The sequence below is a fragment of the Gouania willdenowi genome, chromosome 21, assembly GCF_900634775.1.
Source record: "Gouania willdenowi chromosome 21, fGouWil2.1, whole genome shotgun sequence".
Classification (NCBI taxonomy): domain Eukaryota; kingdom Metazoa; phylum Chordata; class Actinopteri; order Blenniiformes; family Gobiesocidae; genus Gouania; species Gouania willdenowi.
Window position 1 is genome coordinate 25,800,283 of NC_041064.1, and position 23,711 is coordinate 25,823,993.

Consider the following 23,711-nt stretch of genomic DNA (forward strand, 5'->3'; position numbering starts at 1 on the left):
GCACAACTTCTAAGTCTCACCGATAGAAGATCCTCACTGGATTAAATCCATGCAGTCCCACAGTACTGTGCACACAGTGTAATAATCCATGTTTGTCTATACAGCCTACATTCGCTCCAACCAGATCATGGGATGGGGAGAGAAGGCCATCGAGATCCGCTCTGTGGAGACGGGACATCTGGATGGTGTTTTCATGCACAAACGAGCCCAGAGACTCAAGTTTCTCTGCGAACGAAACGACAAGGTGAAAACTCCTTTTACCTGCCACCTGATACTTCTGTATTTATATTTATAAATGTAAATAAAGATCAATGAAAACATCTCATAGACATTTAGTGAGAGTCCTCCAGGCTCAATATAGTTAGGCATGTGTCTCTCAGAAACTGCTTCAACACCCAATTTACAATTGTATCCACTGTAATGTTTCTGCTGTCCATTTGCACTGACAGGTTTGTACATTAGAAGCTATTGATTAACATTACAAAACCCAACACTTTAATTGTTAAAATGGTTGTCATTAAGGGCGTGCGTTATAACTAAGCTTTCAGGATTTTTGGGCCAATCACTGATCAGTGAGTTTTAAAAAAATGATCACCGATCCGATCATATGAAGTTCGGTTGTTTTTTTAGGTAACGACCAAATTCCTTTGGTACTACGGGATACAGATTCACGAAAATCAAACGGTAACCATGTTCGGGACCTAAACGCAGCCTTTGAGTGTGAGGGAGTGATACTTCCACAAGAGCGTCAAGGCTCCGCTTTTAAAAATGCGATGCAGACCGAGCACTTGCAGGTGTAAATGTGAGCTAAACCATTTAATTTTGTCCCGTAAACAGCGAGCTGTGTCAACTATAAGAGCGTTAGATGTTAAGCTGCGGAGGCAGACCACACTTGAAGTTTGTCAGGCACTGGCATTAGGAGCAACTGCTATTTCCGACTGTGGCATTGCCAAAACCACGCTTCTGTGTCCAACCACCGCCCCTCTTCGCTCTAGGACTCTCTCTTTTAACACACACACACACAATATACTGTACATACCAACACACCACACTAACAGAAACGCTTGCCCCCTCCGCTTTCAGAGCCAGTAGCTGGGGTTATTTTTGCCAATAACGATAGGTTTTCACCTTTGTGCACAACATGCGAGTGAAATACTTTAGAGCCGTGTCACGTAAAGCAAACAACTCTTCAGTGTAAGTGAGACGGATAAAACAATACAATGGGAGCATCTACAGAAAGTTTCATCACGTCAATGACGTCATTGATTGGATCTGCGAATTAAGACATTACAGCCGATCATATTAATTGCATAAAATGCAAAATATCGGTTGATACAATATAGCTGATCAGATCGGTGTAAAGTTCACAACGAACGCGACTTCAGCGACTACAGTATAGTTGCTAAAATTGCCCGTGATGAGTTGCTTGACCATAGTCGTGCTTTTTGCTCACTTCATCGCTTCATCTACCCCAGTGATGTGATGACTGGGGGAGTGACCTGGGGAGAAAGTAATTGTCGATTGGATGTTGCAACACAGCGTCACTCAAAGTCACTTGAAAAGTTAAAAATTTTCAACTTTGAGCAACTTCCAGTCAATCAAATTGCACGATCGAGTCGCTGGAATTGCGTGAGTCACGTCACTTGAAGGGAAGTCGCTTGAAGTTGCATCATTTACATTGATTTTGAATGTAATCTAGTCACCAGAGTTGCTGAAGTTGCGTTTGGTGTGAACACACCTTTAGATCGTGAAGGATTAGAATGTGACGACGATCTGCCAAAGCACTGAGATCGTAGAACCAGCTGTCGTGCTCATTTTATCCCTTGCAGTGCTAGTTTGTGCCATATGTTGATAACATATCTTACTGTTAGCCTTGATTTGAGTGATGAGGAAGCATTTAAATATGGAGAAGATGGTGGTCCGAGAATGGGGCCTTGGAGAACTCCACAAGTCTTTCTGAATATATTTGATGTGTATTCTGTCAGACAGAAACAACACTCATAGTGGAATCCTAATGCCGAACATGTTTGTGTGCCCTCCCCAGGTATTTTTTGCCTCCGTTCGTTCCGGAGGCTCAAGCCAGGTTTACTTCATGACTCTGGGCCGAAGCAACCTGCTGAGCTGGTAGAGGTCCACACACTGCTCCTCTCTGTCTGTTCCTTCCTCCTCCTCCTCCTCCACATCGTCTCCTCCCTCGATAACACTGGATCTCAGAACCCACTGTTGACGTCTCTGTCAGCCCTTGGACAACCAGAAGAGAACAAATGCGCTGCCTTCATTGCGCTGCCTCCAGGGATCGGCTCTGGAACTTCGGCTGAGTTGCCGGCGACAGAAAATGAAATCAGGGGTCAATCTTTGAAATGAAGTTAATGAATTGGGAATTCAACAAAAGGAGGCAAACAGCTTGTTGTTCCCCTCTTTGTTCTCTTGGTGCTCTTGTTTGTTGTGATAGAGTGGATGTTGTACCTCTACATCTTCTGGTCAGTTAGCTGGACGGTTGTAAACTATCAATACAGCAATTGCTACCATTACTACTACTACTACCTTCTGCAGGCCAGCTTCTTTAATGGGAGTTTCTGTTCAGCACGCCCACCCTCTGGCTATTCCAATGAGTGATGGGCTGCTGGGTTGAGAGTGTGTCGTACTATTACTGCAGTGGTGTGTGCTAAGGTTCTTCTGTTTGCTCCAAAAGCTGCTGACGTGCTGGCAAAGGGAGCGTCTGCTGAGGCTGAAATGTAAAAGCTGGATGAGGAAAAGAGCTGTAACTTCAGAAGTGATAGACAGACCTTGTGTTAACAGGCTGGTTGATAGGACTCAATTAGTGTGTGTGTGTGTGTGTGTGGTGTGTGTGTGTGTGTGTGTGTGTGTGTGTGTTGGGTGTGGTGTGTGTGTGTGTGTTGGATGACGCGTCGTGCTGTGGACAAAAGAGGAGGAAGCGGATGGACTTCAGAATAGTATTTTTAAATCATTACCGTTATATCTATTAATATTCTTTAAAGATAAATGTAGCTATGTGGAGTTTAACATTTTTTATGGTTTTTTATTTTATTTATGTCTGCACATCCACCCACAGATGACAGTTAAACCACAGAGGTGTACAGCGTGTTTGTCTAAGAAGATAAATAATGTGGGGCTAAAATTAAAAAAAACAGAGAAGTATATTTCCAATAAAGTTCATCAAAGCTTCCACAGAGTGTCATTTGTCATGTTTGTCCCACCAAATGGATCAAACATGACAGAACCGACAAGCTGAACCTGAGAATCTTGAAGTGTTGTGAATAGATGTTTGCAGAGAAAGGAGAGGTAAAGTAGAGAACATGTAGTATGTATGTGTCAGAGAGGAAAAGGCATGATCAGCAGGTTGGTTTTAACTTTACATCTTCCACGTTTGTTATTTCTGTTATCTTCACCTTCAGTTTGTATCATCTGTATGAAACGCAAACACGCTTAGTGTGGAGAATGTAGACAGACTGTTTACTGTGTGGTGGTCCGAAGCATGAGGTGATGTTTTTTTGTATGTTCACAAGTGATCAATCGTAGTTGTTGGATTTGAAAGCTGCAAACTCTACGTCAGGTGTAGATATTTTCAGTCATTTTTCTGCAGCTGTGAAATGAAAGGATAAAAAACAAGTGTCTGAGCTGAGAAACGTTTACCAGGATCCAGGCATGTTATCTCACCAATATGGGACGCAAACGGTTTAAGTTCAAGCTACAGACTCTGGAGTTCAGTGTTACTGTGATGAAGTGTCTCGAAAACTGGCAAGTTTTTCCCCTGAAGGTCTTCTTTTTCTTTCTTGGAGGATATGAGGAGATATTTGACCTGTTTTGAGCCCTCTTTTCCTTTTTCCTGCTCCGGCTGTTATTTAAGTGGTACACGTGAAAGACTGAGCCACGGCCTGCTGGATGGATTCTCCTTCAGGTCAAACACGCAGCTGGATTTTTCTGTTGTGATCTTCTGAAATGGGGCCAAAGGACCCTGGGGTGTGTACTCTGTGTCCACATCCATGGGGTCACAAATGAATCACTGAGCAGTGCTGTGATGTGTGATTAGCTTATTGTCAAGTCTCCTCGTGGTCTGAGCTCTGTGTGCAGGAATCCTCAGTGTGTGTCTCTAACTGCATTAAAGTCTTGATGACAAGCAGTGATTTTGGATTTCCTACGCGAAGGACGGAAAAATGAGAAGAGCAAGCAAACGACGCAGCCGCTTTTTACAAAGTGCCAAGAAGCACGGCGAGCGTAAACCTGTAATTACAAACTACTATGTGGAAACCCTCTTTAACTAAATCACTTGAAACATTGTGTATTCCTCAGTTTTAGACCTAGTCAAGAAGATTAACAATAGTTTCTATTGTTTCTGTGAGTCTATGTACACGTGAATATGCGGCTGCGTTGGTTTGCTATGATTACACACCTTAGGTGGCGAAATGTTTACAGCTGCGATGTTTTGTTCCACTAATGTGCATCACGCTCTTTCTGTTCCGTGCATATGCATCTTCTTTGTTTCTGCTTTGTGAGCCGAGGTTTTATCTGCTTGTTTTACATTTGTATTTGCCATCTCAGCTTCTTACTAAGCTACTCTGCAAACAATAGGAAACACAGGTGTTCATTTCAGGTAATACACGTAATGCTGCTTCATCATGGAAACGCTGCAGTGACGTGTTCTCCTTCCTCTGCTCTTTCTGCCATGCTACTTTAACTTATGTTCTTTCTGTGTATGACAGGAAGTTGTGTATTTTCCTGAAGGTTTTTTTTTCTTCTTTGAATAAAGACAATTTTAAAGACTTCTTCAGCTTGTGATGTGCTTATCATGTAGATATGCATGCAAATTTTAATTAACTTTTGGATCATGTTAACACAAACTGAGCAAAACTGTACATGGTCTCGTCCATGAAGTTCAGAAATGAGTCAGAAACAAGTCGAAGAAGAATCATCTTGAATAGTTGCTTCTTTCCTTTATGATGTTCATGTTTTGGTCCCTGGTTTGTGTTTAAGGGGATTTCCCACTCCACAAACACAAATGTTGACAATACCATAAATGGAAGATGTTCTGAGTCAACAGCTGATACGGTGTATAGATCTGTAGGAAATTCTGGAATGCAATGACAGCTTATCTCCCACGATTGGAAAATAGTGTGTCCTCTATGTTGTGAGGTTAGCAGACTCGTGGTGAGCTCTGTAGTACATTGCGTTACATTGGGAAACCATTGAAATTTCAGAGGGGAAGGGAACTTAAAAAGATCAGAGGTTTACTCTCGAGTCTGTGCTCCAAAAACATCACAGTCACAACGCTGGGACGACACACACACCTACACACTGTGAGTATTTTTTTAATCATACAAATGTTCAAACGGGTTACATTGAAGCTGTCATAAGATGTTGAAATGGTTAGTTAGTGATTTATACTTTACTCACATATACGACCTCGGGCGTAATAATAAACGAAACATTAACTTAACGTACAATCAACATAGATCTTAAACATTAGCTAAAAGATATTCAGAACTGAAGAATGGTGTTCTTAATGATTAACACAATCCTTCTGCCCATATTGGACGTGCTGACTTTGTCTCCCAGACCTTGACTTTGACACACGTGATAGAAATTCAACTAATAATAATAATAATACATTTTATTTGTAATGCACTTTACATTTGATGCCAAACCTCAAAGTGCAACAGGATTAAAACAATAAAACACAACATATATTAAAAGACAGGACTAAAAGAGGCATTAACTGTTAAAATAAGTGTCTGTAAAAAGGTGATATTTAAGTCTTTTCTTAAAAATGTCCACCGTTTGCGGGGCCCTGAGGTGGTCTGGAGGGCGTTCCACAGGTGGGGGGCAATTGTTTTGAGCTGTGTCCTGGGCGTGACCAGACCATGCTGTTGGCCTGACCGGGTCCTGGTTGAGGTGTGTGGGGTGAGCAGTTCAGTGAGGTGAGGGGGGGGGCTGCACCGTGTAGACAGTGATGGCTGTGCAGGAGGATCTTATATTCTATGTGGGAGCCAGTGCAGTGTACGGAGGATGGGGGGGATGTGCTCGTGTTTCCACACCCTCATCAGGACCCTGACAGCACTGTTCTACACATACTGGAGCTTTTGGTGAAGAGTGCGTTACAGTAGTCCAGCCTGGAGGAGACATGACTGTCAAAGGAAAGGTGGGGGTCAAATTTAACCCCCAGGTTTGTGACAGAGGGAGAGAGGGGAATGGTGTGTCCAGAAAATAAAACAGGTGATTGGAAAGCAGCAGAGAATAATCACAAATGTCTCATTAAAGTATTCCTTCCTGATGGAGTATCAGCTTTAAGCCTGTTAGAATGTGGAAAGAGGAATGAGGATGAGATACAGTATATACTGTAGTACATAGTGTAATGTTGAATTTATAAAGTCTGCACAGAGGCACAGCTTTGATTTTTTTTTTTTTTTTCTCCAAGTAGTAGTAACAGTGCAACAGATATCTTTGTGTCTGGTTCGTTACTCATAAAATCACATGACTCAGAATATGGGGTGCCAAGTGTAAAAAGAATAGTGTAAAAGTTGTAGCTAACACATTTTCATTATTTATCTCACTTTTATCACATTAAGCACATTTTCCTGCATTTAACACAACATTTAACCACATATATAGAGGTAAAAAAAAAAGAAGAAGCATTAAATCTAAATATTTAAATGGTATATGTTATATCTAAATGTTAAATCAATATCTAAATATTTAATGTTAATCTAAATGTTAAATCTAATTGTTATATGTTGTATCTAAATGTTAAATCTAAGTCTAAATATAATCTAAATCTAAATGTTATGTTCTTACTAACTGCATCTTATATCTAAATGTTATCTAAATCTAAATATTAAATGTAAATGTTGAAATCTAAATGTAATATTATATGTTAATCTAAATGTTATATCATATCTAAATGCTTAATCTTATATCTAAATGTTGAACTTATGCTTATTGACCCCGCCCCTTGTAACCTCAACCAATACACAAGCGGAGACACACAGCCGCTCCCACCCACCTCTTCACTCTTCACCGATGCCTGACTGGGTGATATTGATCGCTGGTTCTCTCCCGGAGGCGGAGAACGAGCGCTCTAATGTAAAATCCCTCAACACTTATAGATTTGTATTCATTTACAAATAGTTAAGACCAGTACAGTGTGTACACTGTTATCTTCTCAGTGTTTCTCCTTAGTATGTTACTGTTGTGTAAAACTGCTGTAATGATTTTTTGTTTCTTTTTAAATGCACATTATTTTTTGCAGTGTTATGTATACAAATTATATCGTTTCTAAATCAAGGCTGTCCTTTAATTGGTCATGTTTAAAACCAATTTTTTCTGCTTTGACTGCAAGGATTTTTGACTAATAGTTGCAGAAGTATTTCCCATTTCCCAAACATGTGTGTCTATATCTGATGTTCATTTATCTACTATTGTTTATTATGGCACAATCACAACAGTACTCAGTGCTACAGTGTTTGAAGATTGCAAAGCTGTCAAAGTTGACCGGGGATCAGGTGGTAGAGGGGTCGTCTTCTGATCGAGAGGTTGGGGGTTTGTATGGAAGTGTCCTTGAGCAAGACACTGAACCCAAAGCGGTCGACTTGGGCCTTGCATAGCAGCTCAGTCCCATTGGTGTGTGAATGGGTGGATGAGCTGATATTGTAAAGCGCTTTGAGACTACCTCAGCGCTATGCAAATCAAGTCCATTTACCATTTATAAAGTTTTTGTTGTTAAACAACTTACAATTGAATACCAATCAATAGTGGATAAACCAACAGATGTCACTATGGTCCCTCCCACAAACCATTTCCTTTGTATTGATTCAGAGGATCAGAAAGCTTCACTTTCTCCATCACAGGTGCATAAATAAGTCCATTTAATAAAAAAACCAAATCAAAACATACAGTACAAGGCCCATTAGTGGGTCTATTCACTGCTGAAAACAAAACTAATTTAAGAATTCACAAAAGAAGGACCATGCAGACAGGAATGAAAGGGAGGAATTTGACTTCAGTCATTCATTGTTCAAACAAACCCTGAAAAGTGCAGGAAGGTAAACAGGAGATTGGACACACCTAGTTTGAAACACACACATATTGACCAGAGTGTGTAAAGGTATTTAAACATGGATCCACAGGCACAGACCAAAATGAAACTAAACTAAAACAGGTCACCAACAAGACAATAAGAAGAAAAACATGATCAAACTGAAGCAAAGCCTTTTTCTTGTTTTCATACTATTTCTGTTTTAGTTTAGTTTTAGTCCAGAAGGAGCCATTTTTCTCCCTATGTGTCAAGAAGAATGATAAGTAAAACTATTTTTGTTTAACAATATTTACATTATTGTGGATATTGCTGTTTTGGTAAAACTGAAAAAATGGGCGAATTTTAAAAATAATTTCACACAAGTCTCCCTGAAAACCAGCACTGGATTGGATTTGTCGTGGAAATGTTGTTTTTCCAGAGATGTTTTTTTTAACTACCGTATTTTTCGGACTATAAAGCGCACTTAAAATCCTTTAATTTTCTCAAAAATCAACAGTGCGCCTTATAAATATATATGAAAATTATATATGAAATTAACTACTGTGCTTCAACATACTGAACTGAAAAAGTGAGTGTATTGTTCTGTATTTTATGTGTTAAACCTGAACAATGTTGAGAGTTATTGTTAATGAGTTGAATTATATTTGACTAATCTGACTTTTATTTCGCTTAATGCGTCTTGATAATAATAATAATAATAATAATAATAAAAAACCGGTGCGCCTTATGTATGAAAATAGACCCAGTCAGACCCCTTCATTGATAGTGCACCTTATAATCGGGTGCGCCTTATAGTCCGAAAAATACGGTAGTCCTAAATTTTACATAATGGACCATATACAGTAAGTATGACTTTTCTAATCTTTGGTCCAAAATGAACAAAAGTAATTGTATGAAAAGTCTCATTAAAATCAACATCTTGATTGGAAATAGCCTCCCAGTCATATTAATGACATTCCTGCTATGAGTGGGGATTGCCCTTTGCTGACTCATCGCAATGAGATTTTGCATTCGGAAAATAATTTGTACATCAGAAGATGTCCGTTGATAATCCAAAAATAGAAATGGAAACAGTGGTTTATCTCAATACAAAGCAGTCTGGGAACCAACAAATATATACAAATTAGAAAAGTTCAGTGAAAACAATGCTCTAAAAGGCAAATTAAATGGAATTTAGCCCCACATATTTCAACACTAAATGACATGATCAATAATTACCATAATTACTTTATTTCCTGTGGATGAATCACTACAGAATCATTATCATACAACAAAATTGTCTCGTCTTACTGATGGAAAAACACACAGAACTGATTTTATTTCATTTTCTCCTTTTGTTTCTTGATGCTGTAACAGCCCTAAACTGCAGTACGTAATGATAATATTAACAAGATACAATCTCATCTTATCCCAATGTTAAGATTATGGCTCCTACAAAGGAACTCATGTTTTCAGAAGCATTGTTCAAACAGATACTTCTAGATCTATATCATTTAACATAACAACAGTAACATGATTAAATCTCAATAGCAAAGAATAAAGAATAGAACTGTTCTCATAACTAAACTAAATTCTCAAACCGACTGAGCCTCTATCATTTACATACATATACTAACAGCAGAAAAACCGGACTTGGTCATCTCAGAACCCTTTATAACCTTGAATAAGTGAACTTTGACACTGTATTGTGACTCAGCTTTGAGAGCTGTTACTTAACAGAAACCGTTCATTTTAACCCAGATCGTGGGGGCGGAATGAGAGTAGCGTCAACATGTCATGACGAATGTGACCTCACAACTTTTACAACCTTTACAAGACTACATATACAACAAAAAATGTCATCATTAGATAGTAGAGCTGCAGGAAAGACATCAACAGCCAACATCTCAGAGGTGCTTCCATTGTTCCTCTGGATTGTTTCTTATGCTTCACCTTTGGTTTACTTTTTTAGCTAAACCTTGGAGTCACTGACTGAACTGTTCCTTCACTGTGTTATTCTTTTGTCGCTTTATTACAGAAGTGTGCATGCTTGCAAAGGTCATGATATACTTGGTAATGCTGTTTGCTGTGATCATCTTTGGTAATGCAGATGGAAGAAGACCTCCATTGCCTCCTCTTCCAACAAAAGGTAACAAAATGCAGCAGTTCAGAGCAGATGTTTGTGACAAAGCAGTGTGTGTGCTGATTTTTTTGTGTGCTTTCCTTCCTCCAGACGGCTGCCTCCTGGTGTCCCCAGAGGTGGAAGTCTTTAGAGTGGAGGGCGAGGCCGTAATCCTCCACTTCCAAAGTTCAGGAGAGTTCTTCAAGTGAGGAATTTATTTTCCTCCGTCCAGCTGAGTTTTCATCACTAAGAACGTCAGCACAGAGGACGAAGCTTATTTGGACAAAAGTCGAGTCCAACAGCATGACAAACAGATGTGGTTCCTCCCTGCAGAGGTTTCAGATTCAGGAGAATACACCTGCACGTACAGGTACCCTCATCACCGTTTACCACCACCACATTTCAAACTGGTAAATGGAGTTCCATGCAAATGTTCCATGCATGAAGATTCCATGACACATTTCATTTCCAGACTTATTAAATCAAACTAATTCAATAACCGATTCAATAACTGATTAGGGTAAGAAAATCCGGATTGTTATTTTTTCTATATCACTGCAAATATCAATAGGCCCTTTAAAACCACTTTGGAAACACTGTACTTGAAGTTTTATACATAAGGCTGACATTACGCTTGTCATTATTATGACAGGACACCTGTCATAGCATGAATAGATGTCATAAAGGCTGTCTAACCCTAACCCTAACCCAGGGGTCTGCAACCTGCCGGCTCTGGAGCCTCATGTGGCTCTTTGACTCTTTTGCAATGGCTCCCTAAAGCTTTCAAAAATATTGAAATCAATAATTATTTTCTTACAGAGGGCATTAATGATTAATGATTTTGAAACCAAATAAAATCACGATATAACGATTTGTCAACCTGCAATAACTCACTTCAGGTCCTGAAACATCTACAGACCATTAACTTTTTCCTGCACCTGTGGTTAACTTTAAGTTTTAAATCCCTGGCAAGATAACTAAATCTACTAAAAGTCTATCCTGGACGTAAATATACATTTGAATTATGTGGGGACAGATTCATTTAACTGCCAACATGCTGTCTAAATATGCATGCTTGATATGTGGCAAGAAATTAGTGATCAGCATGTGTTGACTGACATGTGTTGTCAAATTCAAGTTATTTTTTGTAGCCCTTCAAATACATTATCTAAAAAAAAAAAATGTAATTAGTTTTCAAAACATTATTCTATATAATTTTAACTGTATAGAAATGTATACACTATGTTGTTTTCATTAAAAAGGTTTTTTTTTTTTTTTCGTCTCTGGAAGGACTTTAATCCAGGTGAGATAAGACAAAATGGCTCTTTTGAGAGTAAAGGTTGCAGACCCCTGCCCTAACCCTTCATTACCCTAACCGCTAGCCCTAACCCTTCATTACCCTAACCGCTAGCCCTAACCCTTCATTACCCTAACCGCTAGCCCTAACCCTTCATTACCCTAACCGCTAGCCCTAACCCTTCATTACCCTAACCGCTAGCCCTAACCCTTCATTACCCTAACCGCTAGCCCGAACCCTTCATTACCCTAACCGCTAGCCCGAACCCTTCATTACCCTAACCGCTAGCCCTAACCCTTCATTACCCTAACCGCTAGCCCTAACCCTTCATTACCCTAGCCGCTAGCCCTAACCCTTCATTACCCTAACCGCTAGCCCTAACCCTTCATTACCCTAACTGCTAGCCCTAACCCTTCATTACCCTAACCGCTAGCCCTAACCCTTCATTACCCTAACCGCTAGCCCTAACCCTTAACACTAACCCTAACCCTAACAACCCTGAATAATACTGAATGACAGCCTTCATGACACCTTATTCATGCTAATGACAGATAATGACAGCGTGATGTCAGCCTTATGTATAAAACTTCAAGTGTTACCAAAACTTTTTGTCCCATACTTTTATCTTACCAGGAGTTTTTTTTATTTTTGCTTGAGAGTTCTTCCCAATAAAAGGGAGTTTTTTCTCCCCACTGTAGCTGATGCGTCTTCGTGCGGATTTGTTGGGTTTTTTCTTTTTTCTTAAGATTTTGATAGCAATTCGAGATGACTATTGTTGTAATTTGCGCTGTATAAATAAAGTTGAATTGAATATTTAAGTGTTTCCAAATGCCGACAATGACAACAATGGTTCCTTTTTTTTTTTTTGTTAAGCGCTTTGAGATGACATTGTTGTCTATATAAATAAAGTTGGATTTAATTGAATTATCGTATAGTAGAACTGGGGAAGTCAAGGGGTTAATAACTACTGTAGCTCTGTGTTTTACTATCATTATTATTGTTATTTTTGTCTAGCACAAATACAAAAGCATAATCTTTATTGTTGAGCAGAAGCCACCCTGCCAAAAAAAGAAGAAAATATTCAAGTCCCTTCTTATTCCAACATAAAGTATTTTTGGGGACTGATCGTCTCAGAACTGTGCTGTACTTTTCCATCTATGGATTTATTATGAACAGACACTGAGAGGATGTTTATCTGTGTTTGAAGTTTTTCACAATTACTGTCCTCTAGTGTTAGAAGTGTGATAATACCACATGCTGTTAAAAATATGCAAAATGAAAGCGCTGTAGGGGACGGATCTGGACAAGCATAATGCTTTTTTCCGTCGCCCTTTCCGGCATGCAAAAGAACAAAAAAAAAAAAAAAAAAAAAAAAAAAACAATGATGTGATTCTGCTCTGAATGTCAAAATGAATTTCTGTGATTGCAACCATGTCGGAAATGAACTGAATAAATAAATAAAAATAAATTTATTTTCCATTGTTCCCCTCTTGAAAAAGGCCTGTGACCTACTTTTGGGCTGCAACCCACAAATTGAGAAGCCTGTTTTATATTTCATTGTTCAAAAAACATGCCTCCAATTTTGTGCTTGTAGAACTTTAATGAAAAAAGTCTGAGCTAAAAGTGAAACCTCTGATCTTAAAAAGTATTTTGACTTTTAAAAAATGTGTTTGCTAACTTTAAGGTTTACATTTGTCCCCAGAAACAACTCTTTCTGCATCGCTGGCAGTATCACCTTGCACGTGTTCCAGTCCTCCTCTGTGGACATGGACACACTGTCCTATCCAGTGCCAGTAAGTGTGGGAGAGCAGCTGAAATTCAGATGTCCATCTGTAGGTTACTTCAATGCAACAGAGGAACAGATCAGGTGGAACAAGGTGGGTAACTTTTAAAAGAGAATAATCATGTCTTGTTTCCGCTACTTCTATTTTTGTAATTTTCCTTTTGACTTAGGAATCAAGTTCATTACACTGTAAAAATTAGGTTAAATGGACTAGATTTTATATAGCGCTTTATCACCACACTGAAGCAGTCTTAAAGCGCTTTACATAGCAGCTCATTCACCCATTCACACACCAGTGGGACAGGACTGCCATGCAAGGCGCTAGTCAACCACTGGGAGCAACTTAGGGTTCAGTGTCTTGCCCAAGGACACTTCGACACATAGTCAGGTATAGGGATCGAACCCTCAACCTCTCGATCAGAAGACGACCCACTACCACCTGAGCCACGGTCGCCCACAAGAACAAGAAGGCTCCCAATTTTCCCCAAATATATATGGACTTGATTCATATAGCACTTTTATGACTAAACTCCCAAAGCGCTTTACAATACCAGCTCATTCACGCACCAATGGGACTGAGCTGCCATGCAAGGCACTGGTCAACCACTGGGGGCAACTAAGGGTTCAGTGTCTCGTCCAAGGTCACTTTGACACATAGACAGGTATAGACTTGCATCAAACCCCTAATCTCTCGATCAGAAGACGACTCCTCTACGGTATAATGTACGAAGACAACATTTGCAAGTGCACATTTTTAAATCAGTGTTTCTAATCTGTAAAATAGACTTAAACTGATTGTATAACAGTGCATCTTCAACAGGACCACTCCACGCATCAGCTGGGCAGTGAAAGCTCCTTCCACCAGGAAGAAGGAAGACTCCTGATCCCTGCAGTGACGCGTTCACATGCAGGAGTCTACACATGTCAGCTTACAGTGCAAATAAACAACCAGCTCTACAAAGTCAGCAGAGCCATCCTGCTTCAAGTGCAAGGTTGGTAACACCACTGCATGGAATTGTGTAGGAGGTATTTCTCAAAAATTAAACTACTGCATGCATAAACAGATGGTTGGTAGTCATCTGCTTAAATACATTCTTTACAAAATATTTAGGGAACGCAAATGATTGTGAATCCATTTCACATGGTGTTGTACAAATTGAACAGACAATCGGTGGAAATGAAGAGTGATAACCTAGTGAGGAAACAGGCTTGTACATTTTGCCAGTTCCCTCATTACTTGAGGTAATATGAGGTGGTGTCTACAACCCATCCAGGGTGGCATATAAATGCACGCTGTGTTTGTCAGGAAACACGGAGCAGGACAACTATCTGATCCTTTGTGCAAAGGTGCCAGAGTCCTACAAAATGTAGACATACTGTAGTTATGATGAAAAAACCCAAACATTTTCACTTTTATCAGGAAGAAACCTGCAGCAGAACCAGACTCAGAGGTAGCGGCCATCTGGTGGAATGGTTGAGTTTAGTGGACAGAAAGAGGAGAACAGAACAGGACGCAGAGAGAGAACGTCAGAGTATCACAAACTGGTTGAACCGCAAACCACTCAATGAGGGCAGATGTCCATGCGTAGTGTACAGCCCAACACCATGCATCGTTGGTGCCCTGTGCTCTTTAAGGATGAGAGCAGGTTCACACTGAGCAGATATGACAGAAGTGACATAGTCTGGAGACGCCATGGAGTACATTCTGCTGACTGCAAAAACCTCCAGCATGACCAGTTTGGCAGTGGGTCAGTGATGTACTGGGGAGGCAATGTGCAGCCATCCATGTGGTAGACAGAGGTACCCTGACTACCATTGTTTATCGGGATGATTGATTGATTGATTATACTTTATTAATCCCAGAGGGGAAATTCAGTTTCAGTTACACCCCAACCAAGAAACATGAAAAGACAATCACATATAACACGGGGGAACAGGAACAGGAGAACTGTAGTCTCTCTTAGTTCTCCAGCCGATGACGTGGGATGGCGTTGCCGTAGAGATGACCTTGAGAGTTTGTTAGCCGAGCCAGATCGCAGGTCTTTATGAAAAGTAAGGGAAAGGACAGTGCGTCGAATCAACATCCAACCATAGAGACCTTGACAGGCTGTTCTCAGGAGGGGTAGAATAGAAGATAATAGATAATAGAAGATGTTTTCAGACGGGCTTGCCACAACATGACTGCCAGCCCTATTGTTCCTGGTCATTCAATCAATAATCCAATAATGTGGCCATTTCCCTGAGACAATCTCTCCACTCCTCTTAAAGTTCACCACGGTGGAATTCATCGGAGAGTTCTGAAAGCTCGGCCCCTTCCATCGATGACAAGCGATTTCCAGTATTGCTGCCAATGTAATCCGAATTTTGCGATGAATCAGGAAAATGCCACATCCAATCAGCAGAAGACCTGAGTGGAGCCTGATAATGCCAGGCCTCATGTGGCTGGAGTGTGTCAGCAGCAGTTCATCGTTGCTATGGACTTGCTTTCCCATTCCCCAGAACTGGAAGCCGAATACGTTCACTTCTGAAAACGAGTCCCAGAGTGTAAACATCGTAAACGCCACCTGCTGGGTCGCCGTGTGGATGGCGTATACGCATACTCTGCAAACGATGATGCCATAGCCCCACCTCTCTCTTAACCAGACCTCCTTGGGATAATGACTTGATTTTTATTGATCATGCATTTTGTCCTCAATACATTACACTATGTAACGAATAAAGATATTCAACTGGAGTATTTCATTTATTGAACTCTAGAATGCGTTATTTAAGGCGTGCCCCTTTTCCATTTTTTGAGCAGCATAGTATAAATTGAGTTTCCATTACATCATAAATTGGGAATAGGATTAATGTGATGGACTGGCACCCCCCCCCACCTAGCACTCATTGAGTACTGGCACAAGCAGACCCCTGTGACCCTGAACAAGCAAGAAAACCCATGCAAGCGCAGAAATAATATGCAAACCGTCACAGAAAGTACCCAAGTGTCCACCCAGAGGTTGAACAAGGACCTTTTTTGCTGGGCAGATGTGCTAACCACTACACCACTATGAAAAAATACATGATTAACACCGTTCATGACAACATACATAATTAACCTAACAATTAGTAAGATATCTACTATCTACGGGCTTTTTGTATGATCCTGTAGCCCCAGATGTCTTATCATGCTCAGAACACGAACAAATTAAATCTCTGTCGACTTTTCTTATTGTCACGTTTCTCTACCACTAAAATCTATTTTGTTTTTATTTGTTTTTGTCAGGCTTCGACTCTTCTACCACTACACAGACTCTGAGTGATTTTCCGACCACTGATGTAGCACTCAGCCCCGCTGTCATCTGTCAGTATTTTAATTGTCTTCCAAGTCCTCAAGAAGTCAAGATATTATCAGCGATCAATAAAAAAAAAAAACTCTTTTATTATTTCTCAGCTCCGGAAATCAAAGCTCCAATGATTGTGTCACCTCTCAACGGAACAATTTATGAACGGGCTCATGGTCAGTATTCAAACAGTTCAAATCTACTGGGTGCTTTTATGAATATTAAGGCATCAGATTATGTTTTGTTGGCTGATTTTAGGGTCAGGGCTGGAGCTGATGTGCTTGGTGCTGATTGAGTGTTCAATGGCAGAGTCTACTGTAGTCACATGGCTGGTAAACAGCCAATCATTGGAGTCATCTCACCTCGCCAACCACGCTCTGCAGGGAGGAAGAAGGTAATTACAATTATAAAAATGAGGAGCGTTGGACTCCTTTTTTAATTGCATTAAATCTAAATTTTTAAAAGCCTGATGATCTAGCCTGCAAGCGACTGCCAGCACCACTCTTTACTAACGCACTAGCCCAACTGTAGGCCGGGGCCGCCTTGGGCCTCTGGGGTGGTCTTGGTCAGGATGGCTGGGGTGGGTTGCCGGGGTGCCTTGTTGCCTCAGCACGGGTGTGCATTCCTTCTGGGTGTTCACGGGGTCCCGGGGCTGTTTGATTTGGCGCCGTTGCCCCTTGCATGCGCATCTGGTTGGTCTCTGGGGCTGGGGCCCTGCGTGCTCCCCTGCCGCTCCTTCCCCTTGCTCCCTGTCCCCCTGTCTCGTCCTCCCCCCCTCCTCCTCCTTTGCTCTTGCGCCCGCCATCCTGTGGGGTTTGGTTTGGGGAGCTCCCGTTGGCCTGGGGCGCTGGTGGGGGGGCTGTGGCTCCCGCCTGGGGGACGGGCGGTGCCGTGCCGGGTGGGTTGGCTGGGGGGTGGTCTCGTTGGGGGGCCTGGGGTGGTGGGGTCCTTGGCTCCGGTCCGGGGGGATCCGGGGTGAGGGTAGCTTTGGGGGTGGCTGCTGCCCGGGGTCGGCGATTGCCTCCTGGGTTGCTGGGTGGCGGGGTGTGGCTGTGGGTTGCTCCGTCGGCCCTTGCGGGTCCTTGGCTTGGCTCCCTGGGGCGCACCTTTGCTAGGGATGTCGCTTGCGCGACGAGCTAGGCGGGGCCCCCTCGGGGGCTTTTTGTACGACCGCAATGGCCGGGGTGTGGACGTTATGGCTAGGGGGTGGGGTGAGGGGTGCTATGGGGCCTCCCCGGGGGTCGTATTGGGCGGGTGTGCGGGGGCGCGGCGCGTGGTTCCTGGCCCGGTGGATCCGCGTTGGGATTGGCTGGTCTGCTGGCTGGGTGCACCGGGCGCCGTGGGCGCGATTCCGGGGCGGGGGTGCCCCGGGGGCGGATCCTTGGGCTACGTGTCCGGGGAGGTGCTCTCCGGCCATCTGCCCGGGGACCGGCCGCGGCTCGTGGCGGCGCTGCGCAGCCTTGGGCGGGACGGGGCTGGTGGCCTTGGGCCCGCTGTTGTTTGGGGTGTGCTGGCGTCGGGGGGGGGCCTCGTGCCGGTGCGTGGGTCGTCGGGGATTGCCTCCGTGGGGGGGGGGGGCTCTATTGGCGCCGTTGGTGTGGGGGGGCGGTTCCGGGCTGGGGGTGCTTCGGTACTCTGGCTTGCCGGTCCGTGGCTGGCGGGGTGGCCCTGCTTGGCGGTGGATGGCGTCCTCTCTCGTCGGGGGGGGCCGGGGCCGCCTCCCGGTGGAGAGTGTTGTATCGTGGCGCCGGGTGGGCCTGTGCTGGCCCTGGTGCGGGCATGGGCCTCCCCCCTGCTCGGCCGCTCCCCTTGGTGGCGGGGTGGCGTTGCTCCGGGCCGGCGGGCGGCGGGGGTCGCCCCCTGGGGCGCCGGGGGATGTTGTTGGTGCCTGGCTGTGCCCGGGGGTGGGGGGTGTCGCCGTGCTCCGCGGGGCCGGCGCGGTCTGGGGGGTGCCGTGGGGGGGGGGTCTCCGGCTGTGCTGTTCCGGGGCCCGCAGTGCCACTTGCCCGTCTGCGCCATCTACCCTCTCGCATGGCCCGCCACGCGGACGGGCCCGGCTCACACTGGACAGGCCTCCTACATGTTCACTTCACCCCACTCCCAGCTGGTCTGGCTCACTCACAAAATGCACCACACACCAATACCCAACCCTTGGGGGGCTGGACTGTGGGGCTGGGGGTGGAGGGGGCCGCCACCTGTGTTACTATGTAGTGGCGTGGGGGCGGCCCTCCCACCTCTAGTTGCCCTACTAATCCCTCCAATTTTAATCGCATCTCAACATGTCACCCCCTGGAGGGTGTATCATCTTTTACACCCTCCGGCCTATTACACCACATACACATAAATCCACAGAGGCTGGAGGGGGAGCACCGGGGGGGCTTTGCCGGGGTCTCTCCTTGCGGGGTCTTTCCGGGCTGTGTCGGCCGGGTGGGGCGCGGGGGTGCCTCTCCCCCTTGGGTGTGGCTTGGTGCTTGCTTTGTCTCCTGGTGGCCTTGGGGGCGGGCCCCGCGGTGTGCGGGCCCGGGGCGGCCTGCCTCGCCGGTTTGGGGGGTGGGTGTGCTGGGGGGTGCTGGTGTCCTCGCCGGGGTTGGGGCGGGGTTGCTTGGCGCCTCGGGGTGATGCTGTTTACTGGGGGGCGGCGCTAGCTGTTCCGGTGGTGGAGGTTGCTGTCGGCCGCCTGGTGGGTCTATCCTGCCGTTTGCGGACTGGTGGGTGGGTCCGGGGCATCTTTGGCTGGGGGCTGCTGTCCCGCACTTGATGTGTGCCGTTGGGGTGCCTCCGTCCCCGCGGTGGGGATCGCCGATTGCTCGCGGGCCGGCGGGGGGCGCTGCTCCGTGGCTGGCGCTGTCCGGGGGGCGGCGGGCCCTGGGCTGCTGGCCGTGGGCTGTCCGGGGCTGTGCGGTCCTGCTGGGCCGTGGCCGGGTCCCGGGCGGTGGCGTGGTGCGCTGGGTCCTTGGCTCCTTGGGGCTTTCTCGGGTGTGTATGGGGGGGCGATGGCTGCCTCTCGGCTTGGGATCTTGGGGGCGTTCGGGGACTGCTTGGCCGTGGGGTGGTCGCCGGGGGCCCTTAGGCTGCCTGCTCTTGCTGCTGGCCTGACTGCTTCTTCGGGCCCGGGGGCGGCTCTTGGGTTTTGCAGTGGCGGTACTTGGAAATACATTTGTCATGGATGCACTGGCCTTGGGCTGTGGGATAACACTCATACTGGGCTCAACCTTAGACACGTTGTTCCCAAATACCTGTTTTATGGAATTTCCACTCACCTCTTCCTCTGTTCACAGCCACCACCATTATTCCTAAACCACACACTGGTCACCAAACTGGCTTGACAACACAACAATAAACACAATATACACAACCACAATTTCACATCGCATCACTTAAAACTATTCCTCACCCATTCCATATCCTATCTTGTATCCCTCTTCCCTGCTAACTTCCCCACCCCCCTCCAACCCCTCACCTTGGTGTAACACTGCCCTCTCTTTTTTACATCCTCCCTTTAATAAAGTATTTCTTACCCTTCCCTAGGGAGGGCTGGTGACGGTCACAATTATGCAATGAAATAAATAAATTTATTTAATTGCAATAATAAAATATGCATTGCTGTCAAAAGATTGCACTTCTTGTAGTGTTAACCTTCGAAAGCATGTGCAGACAAGGTAAAAAAAAAAAAAAAAAAAAAAAAAAAAACAATTATAAAAATGTATAAATTTAATTATTTGTTATTAAATGTTTATTCATTATTGATAATAAACATCTTCAAGCGATGTATGCAAGTATGGCTTGTGTTGCTTTTTTATAGGATAAACAGATGTGTAATTACCTTGAACAATAACCTGCATGTTGACCCTTGTTGGGTTTTACAATCTGAATTTTAGATTGTAATCTCAGATTGGGGAATTGTTTGGCTTCAATGTGATATTTTTGAATGTATGTATGGATATCTTTTTTATTATTGATTTAGATCATTACTGTGATTTGATCAAAGAAACGTTAGTTATGCATTGCTTTTTGTGTCTTTGCCCTTCACAAAAGCTCCTAAACTTCTTTTGGTGTCTCATTTCACAAACTATACTGTGATATAGAGCCTAGGTTCCCAAAGTGGAGTACGGGTACCCCCAGGGGTACACACATTGTCATAGGGGGTAGTAGTACTAATGCTAGGCTAGTGCTAATATCAAACTAATGCTAATTATATGGCTAATCTATGTTAATGTTCTAATAGGCTAATGCTAATATTAATCCGAGGCACATGTTAATGCTAGCAAATGCTAATGTTAATGCTGGGCTAATGTTAGCTAATGCTAGCAAATGCTAATGTTAATGCTGGGCTAATGTTAGCTAATGCTAGGCTAATGTTAGTTAATGCTAGGTTAATGTTAGGCTAATTCTAGCAGATGCTAATGTTAGACTAATGCTAGCTAATGCTAATGGTAATGATAGGTTAATGCTAATGATAGCACATGCTAATGATAGCAAATTGTAATGTTAATGCTCGCTGATGTTAATGGTAATGCTAGGCTAATGCTAAAAGTAATGCTTGGCTAATGCTAAGTGTTCAATGACGTGGGCCAGCACTGGCATCCTCACTTGTATTTTCTTCAGGAAATGTAAATATTCTAGTTATACTGTATATGATTCCTCAACAGGATAGGTAAAATTCAGAGATCATTTTCACTGTAGGCCTACATTGTACATGATGTTACATCCAGAGCTTTAAATAAAGTTTTTAGATCACCAGGCAGCATGGCTAGTAGATTCTTAAAGTTACCAGCCAACAACATTTTCTACAAACCAAATTTTTTTCCAGCAAAAAAACTACATTATGAGTGCAACAGAATAGATTTAAGCCTTCATGTTTCTTTAAATAGGTTTTATTTTAGGTGATTGCAGAAATACATTAAAATGGTAAAAATATAAACATTTAACTTAAAAACAATGTTGTAACAATGCCTAAAAGGTGCAATATGGAACTTTGGGTGTATTTGGTTGAGAAGTCAACTTTTTATAAAGTATATTCTCATAACTGATGAACATTGGATCCCTGGAACACTGTTTGAAGTTAGAAAGAATAGAAGTAATCAGTACTAACTAAGAACTGCATGTTCTGTAGATAATTTTTTTTTACAACATGCATGCTATACTAATGTAAACAAATCCCACTGCCCACAAACTGTATGGTGCACATTTTAAAGCCACTCACGACTCAACATCTATTTAGTATTAAAACTCAAAAAGAGTCAGAAATAATATGTTCATATAAGCTTAGCTTAGCACTTAAGCTAAACACTGTCAGCTGGCTTGGCTCAGCTGGGGAGCTCCAAGCTGAGAAGAGTTTGATGGAATGGTAAAAGCCAGCATGGTCATGACTTATGGACTTCTTGGGTAAACTAGGTTGAAACCGTAGGCCTGACTCCCTTAACTCATTGCCTGCTAAAAACGTCTAAAGACGTCTTTTGGTTTAGTAACGTTGACTGCCAAAGACGTCTAAAGACGTTAATTGTGTTTTTCGGGTGGGGTTGCTAGGAGACAGTGTGACGAAGCTCTCCTGTGACTATTGAGCATGTACAATGATGTAGTGACCAACTGGTGCCATGTAGGTAGTAGCAGCGCAGCTTTGGATGAGAGATTACCCATGATGGGCAGAGCTCAGAGGGAGAGGAAAGGAGTTTACGAGACAGAAAATGGCGCTACGAGAATTGATGTTGAAGCTCACAGCCTGCCAATTAAAACAGACTTGTTCTTCACTAGCCAAAATGGCTAGTACTGCTGCAATGTTTCCCGCCAACATTAATTTTTACCTGCACTTGGCGGGTTGGCAGGTGATATTTTAAAGTCTTTGTTAAATCATTATAATTTTTAAGTGTGCAAGAGTAGTGGGTACATCGCTTCAGGTTAAAGGTCTTTTTACATAAAAGATGCAATAATTAAATGAATCAATTAATGCACCATAAAACACAATCTTAGATTCAGTTTTGATTCACTACAGTGATTAACTATATATGAAGTTAAATTTGTTCTTTCTGTGTTGTATATTTGTTGTTTCCAGAGTCACTGGCGTACCTGGAGGTTGTCAGATAGAGCAGCGGCTGGTTGTTGAAAGAATAACAGAAGAAGAGAGGAGAACAGGGATCAAATGTGTCGCTCAGAACAAGGGAGGGACTCGTGAGGTTGTAGCATGGCTGCAATTAGAGGGTGAGTGTTTTCTCCATAAAAAGCATCCAAGAGATTGTTGAATGCATTTTATTTGGGTTATACATCCCCCATCACACTCATGATAATCTGATGGATAGTTTTAATGATTTGTCATTAATGAACCTTTTGTTGCACTCTTGGCAGACTCCACCTTCACATGGCTGCTGGTTGCTCTGGTAGCTGCATCCTGCTTTTTCATGGTCATCTGTGTCTTCCTCTGCATGCTCTTCAAACCAAAGAAAAACAAGAAAATGGATTACTCTCTGGCTAAACAGGGCAGCACTTGCTCCATTTGAATTATTATGTCATTGTGTCATTGATAATATATTGCTTTGTTTAGTTTACCAGTATTCACTTCACTGTGAGATTGTTTGTCACCAGTCACACATTCATTACAGTTAAGATAATATCACAAATACCCACAGATGCTGGTTAGTTAGTTTATTTATTGTTAAAGGAAAAACAGCAATGGAATGTATTAATGCAGTGATCCTCAACCACCGACCCGTGGACTACAAACTTACCCTGTTCCCAACTCTCTTTCTCTGGCAAATACAGTCTTGTGTGTGCACGCTTTCTTGCTTGATCAATGTTTTGTGAGATTGTACTTGATTTGTGGGCATCAGGGAGACGCTATTTAAGACATTCCCGTAACTCTCGGGAGACTTGGGAATCTTTTGGTACCAGTCTGTAGACCATCTTGTACCAGTCTTACAGTAAAATAAATGGCTATTTTTGCCCTAAGCTATTCAGGTCAAAGTGACAGGACTTAACATTTTTTTCAAAGGCATGCAAAGTAACAACTCATGGATGCCTGTAGGTCTACATTGTGCTTCAAACTGTTGTACAGTAAGATGTACAGTTGAAACAAGGAAACTGAGAAAATTTTAATTTTTTTTTTCATTTCATGTTTTGTATTAATAGACCATAATTTGACAATAAAGTAAACCACATGAAAATTG

At 43.1% G+C, this 23,711-nt stretch overlaps 2 protein-coding genes across 10 annotated transcripts in view; both read left to right on the forward strand.

Annotated features, from left to right (window-relative positions):
* Window positions 1-4,763, forward strand: part of LOC114455648 (mitogen-activated protein kinase kinase kinase kinase 4-like) — a 104,290-nt gene extending 99,527 nt beyond the window's left edge. For all 9 annotated transcript variants that reach the window (XM_028437016.1, XM_028437020.1, XM_028437021.1 and 6 more), the window contains 2 exons: window positions 105-244; window positions 2,045-4,763. In XM_028437016.1, coding sequence (XP_028292817.1) covers window positions 105-244; window positions 2,045-2,128 — 224 coding nt within the window. In that variant the 3' untranslated portion in view covers window positions 2,129-4,763. The remainder of the gene's footprint in view (window positions 1-104; window positions 245-2,044) is intronic.
* A 399-nt stretch (window positions 4,764-5,162) lies between these two features.
* On the forward strand, window positions 5,163-23,711 carry LOC114455650 (interleukin-1 receptor type 2-like). Its single transcript, XM_028437025.1, is given in 12 exon segments — window positions 5,163-5,315; window positions 10,068-10,178; window positions 10,263-10,325; window positions 10,328-10,368; window positions 10,370-10,521; window positions 13,151-13,325; window positions 14,052-14,223; window positions 16,497-16,574; window positions 16,665-16,730; window positions 16,813-16,948; window positions 22,604-22,749; window positions 22,894-23,711. Coding segments are annotated over 11 exon segments (1,284 nt in total). The 5' UTR covers window positions 5,163-5,315; window positions 10,068-10,075; the 3' UTR covers window positions 23,046-23,711.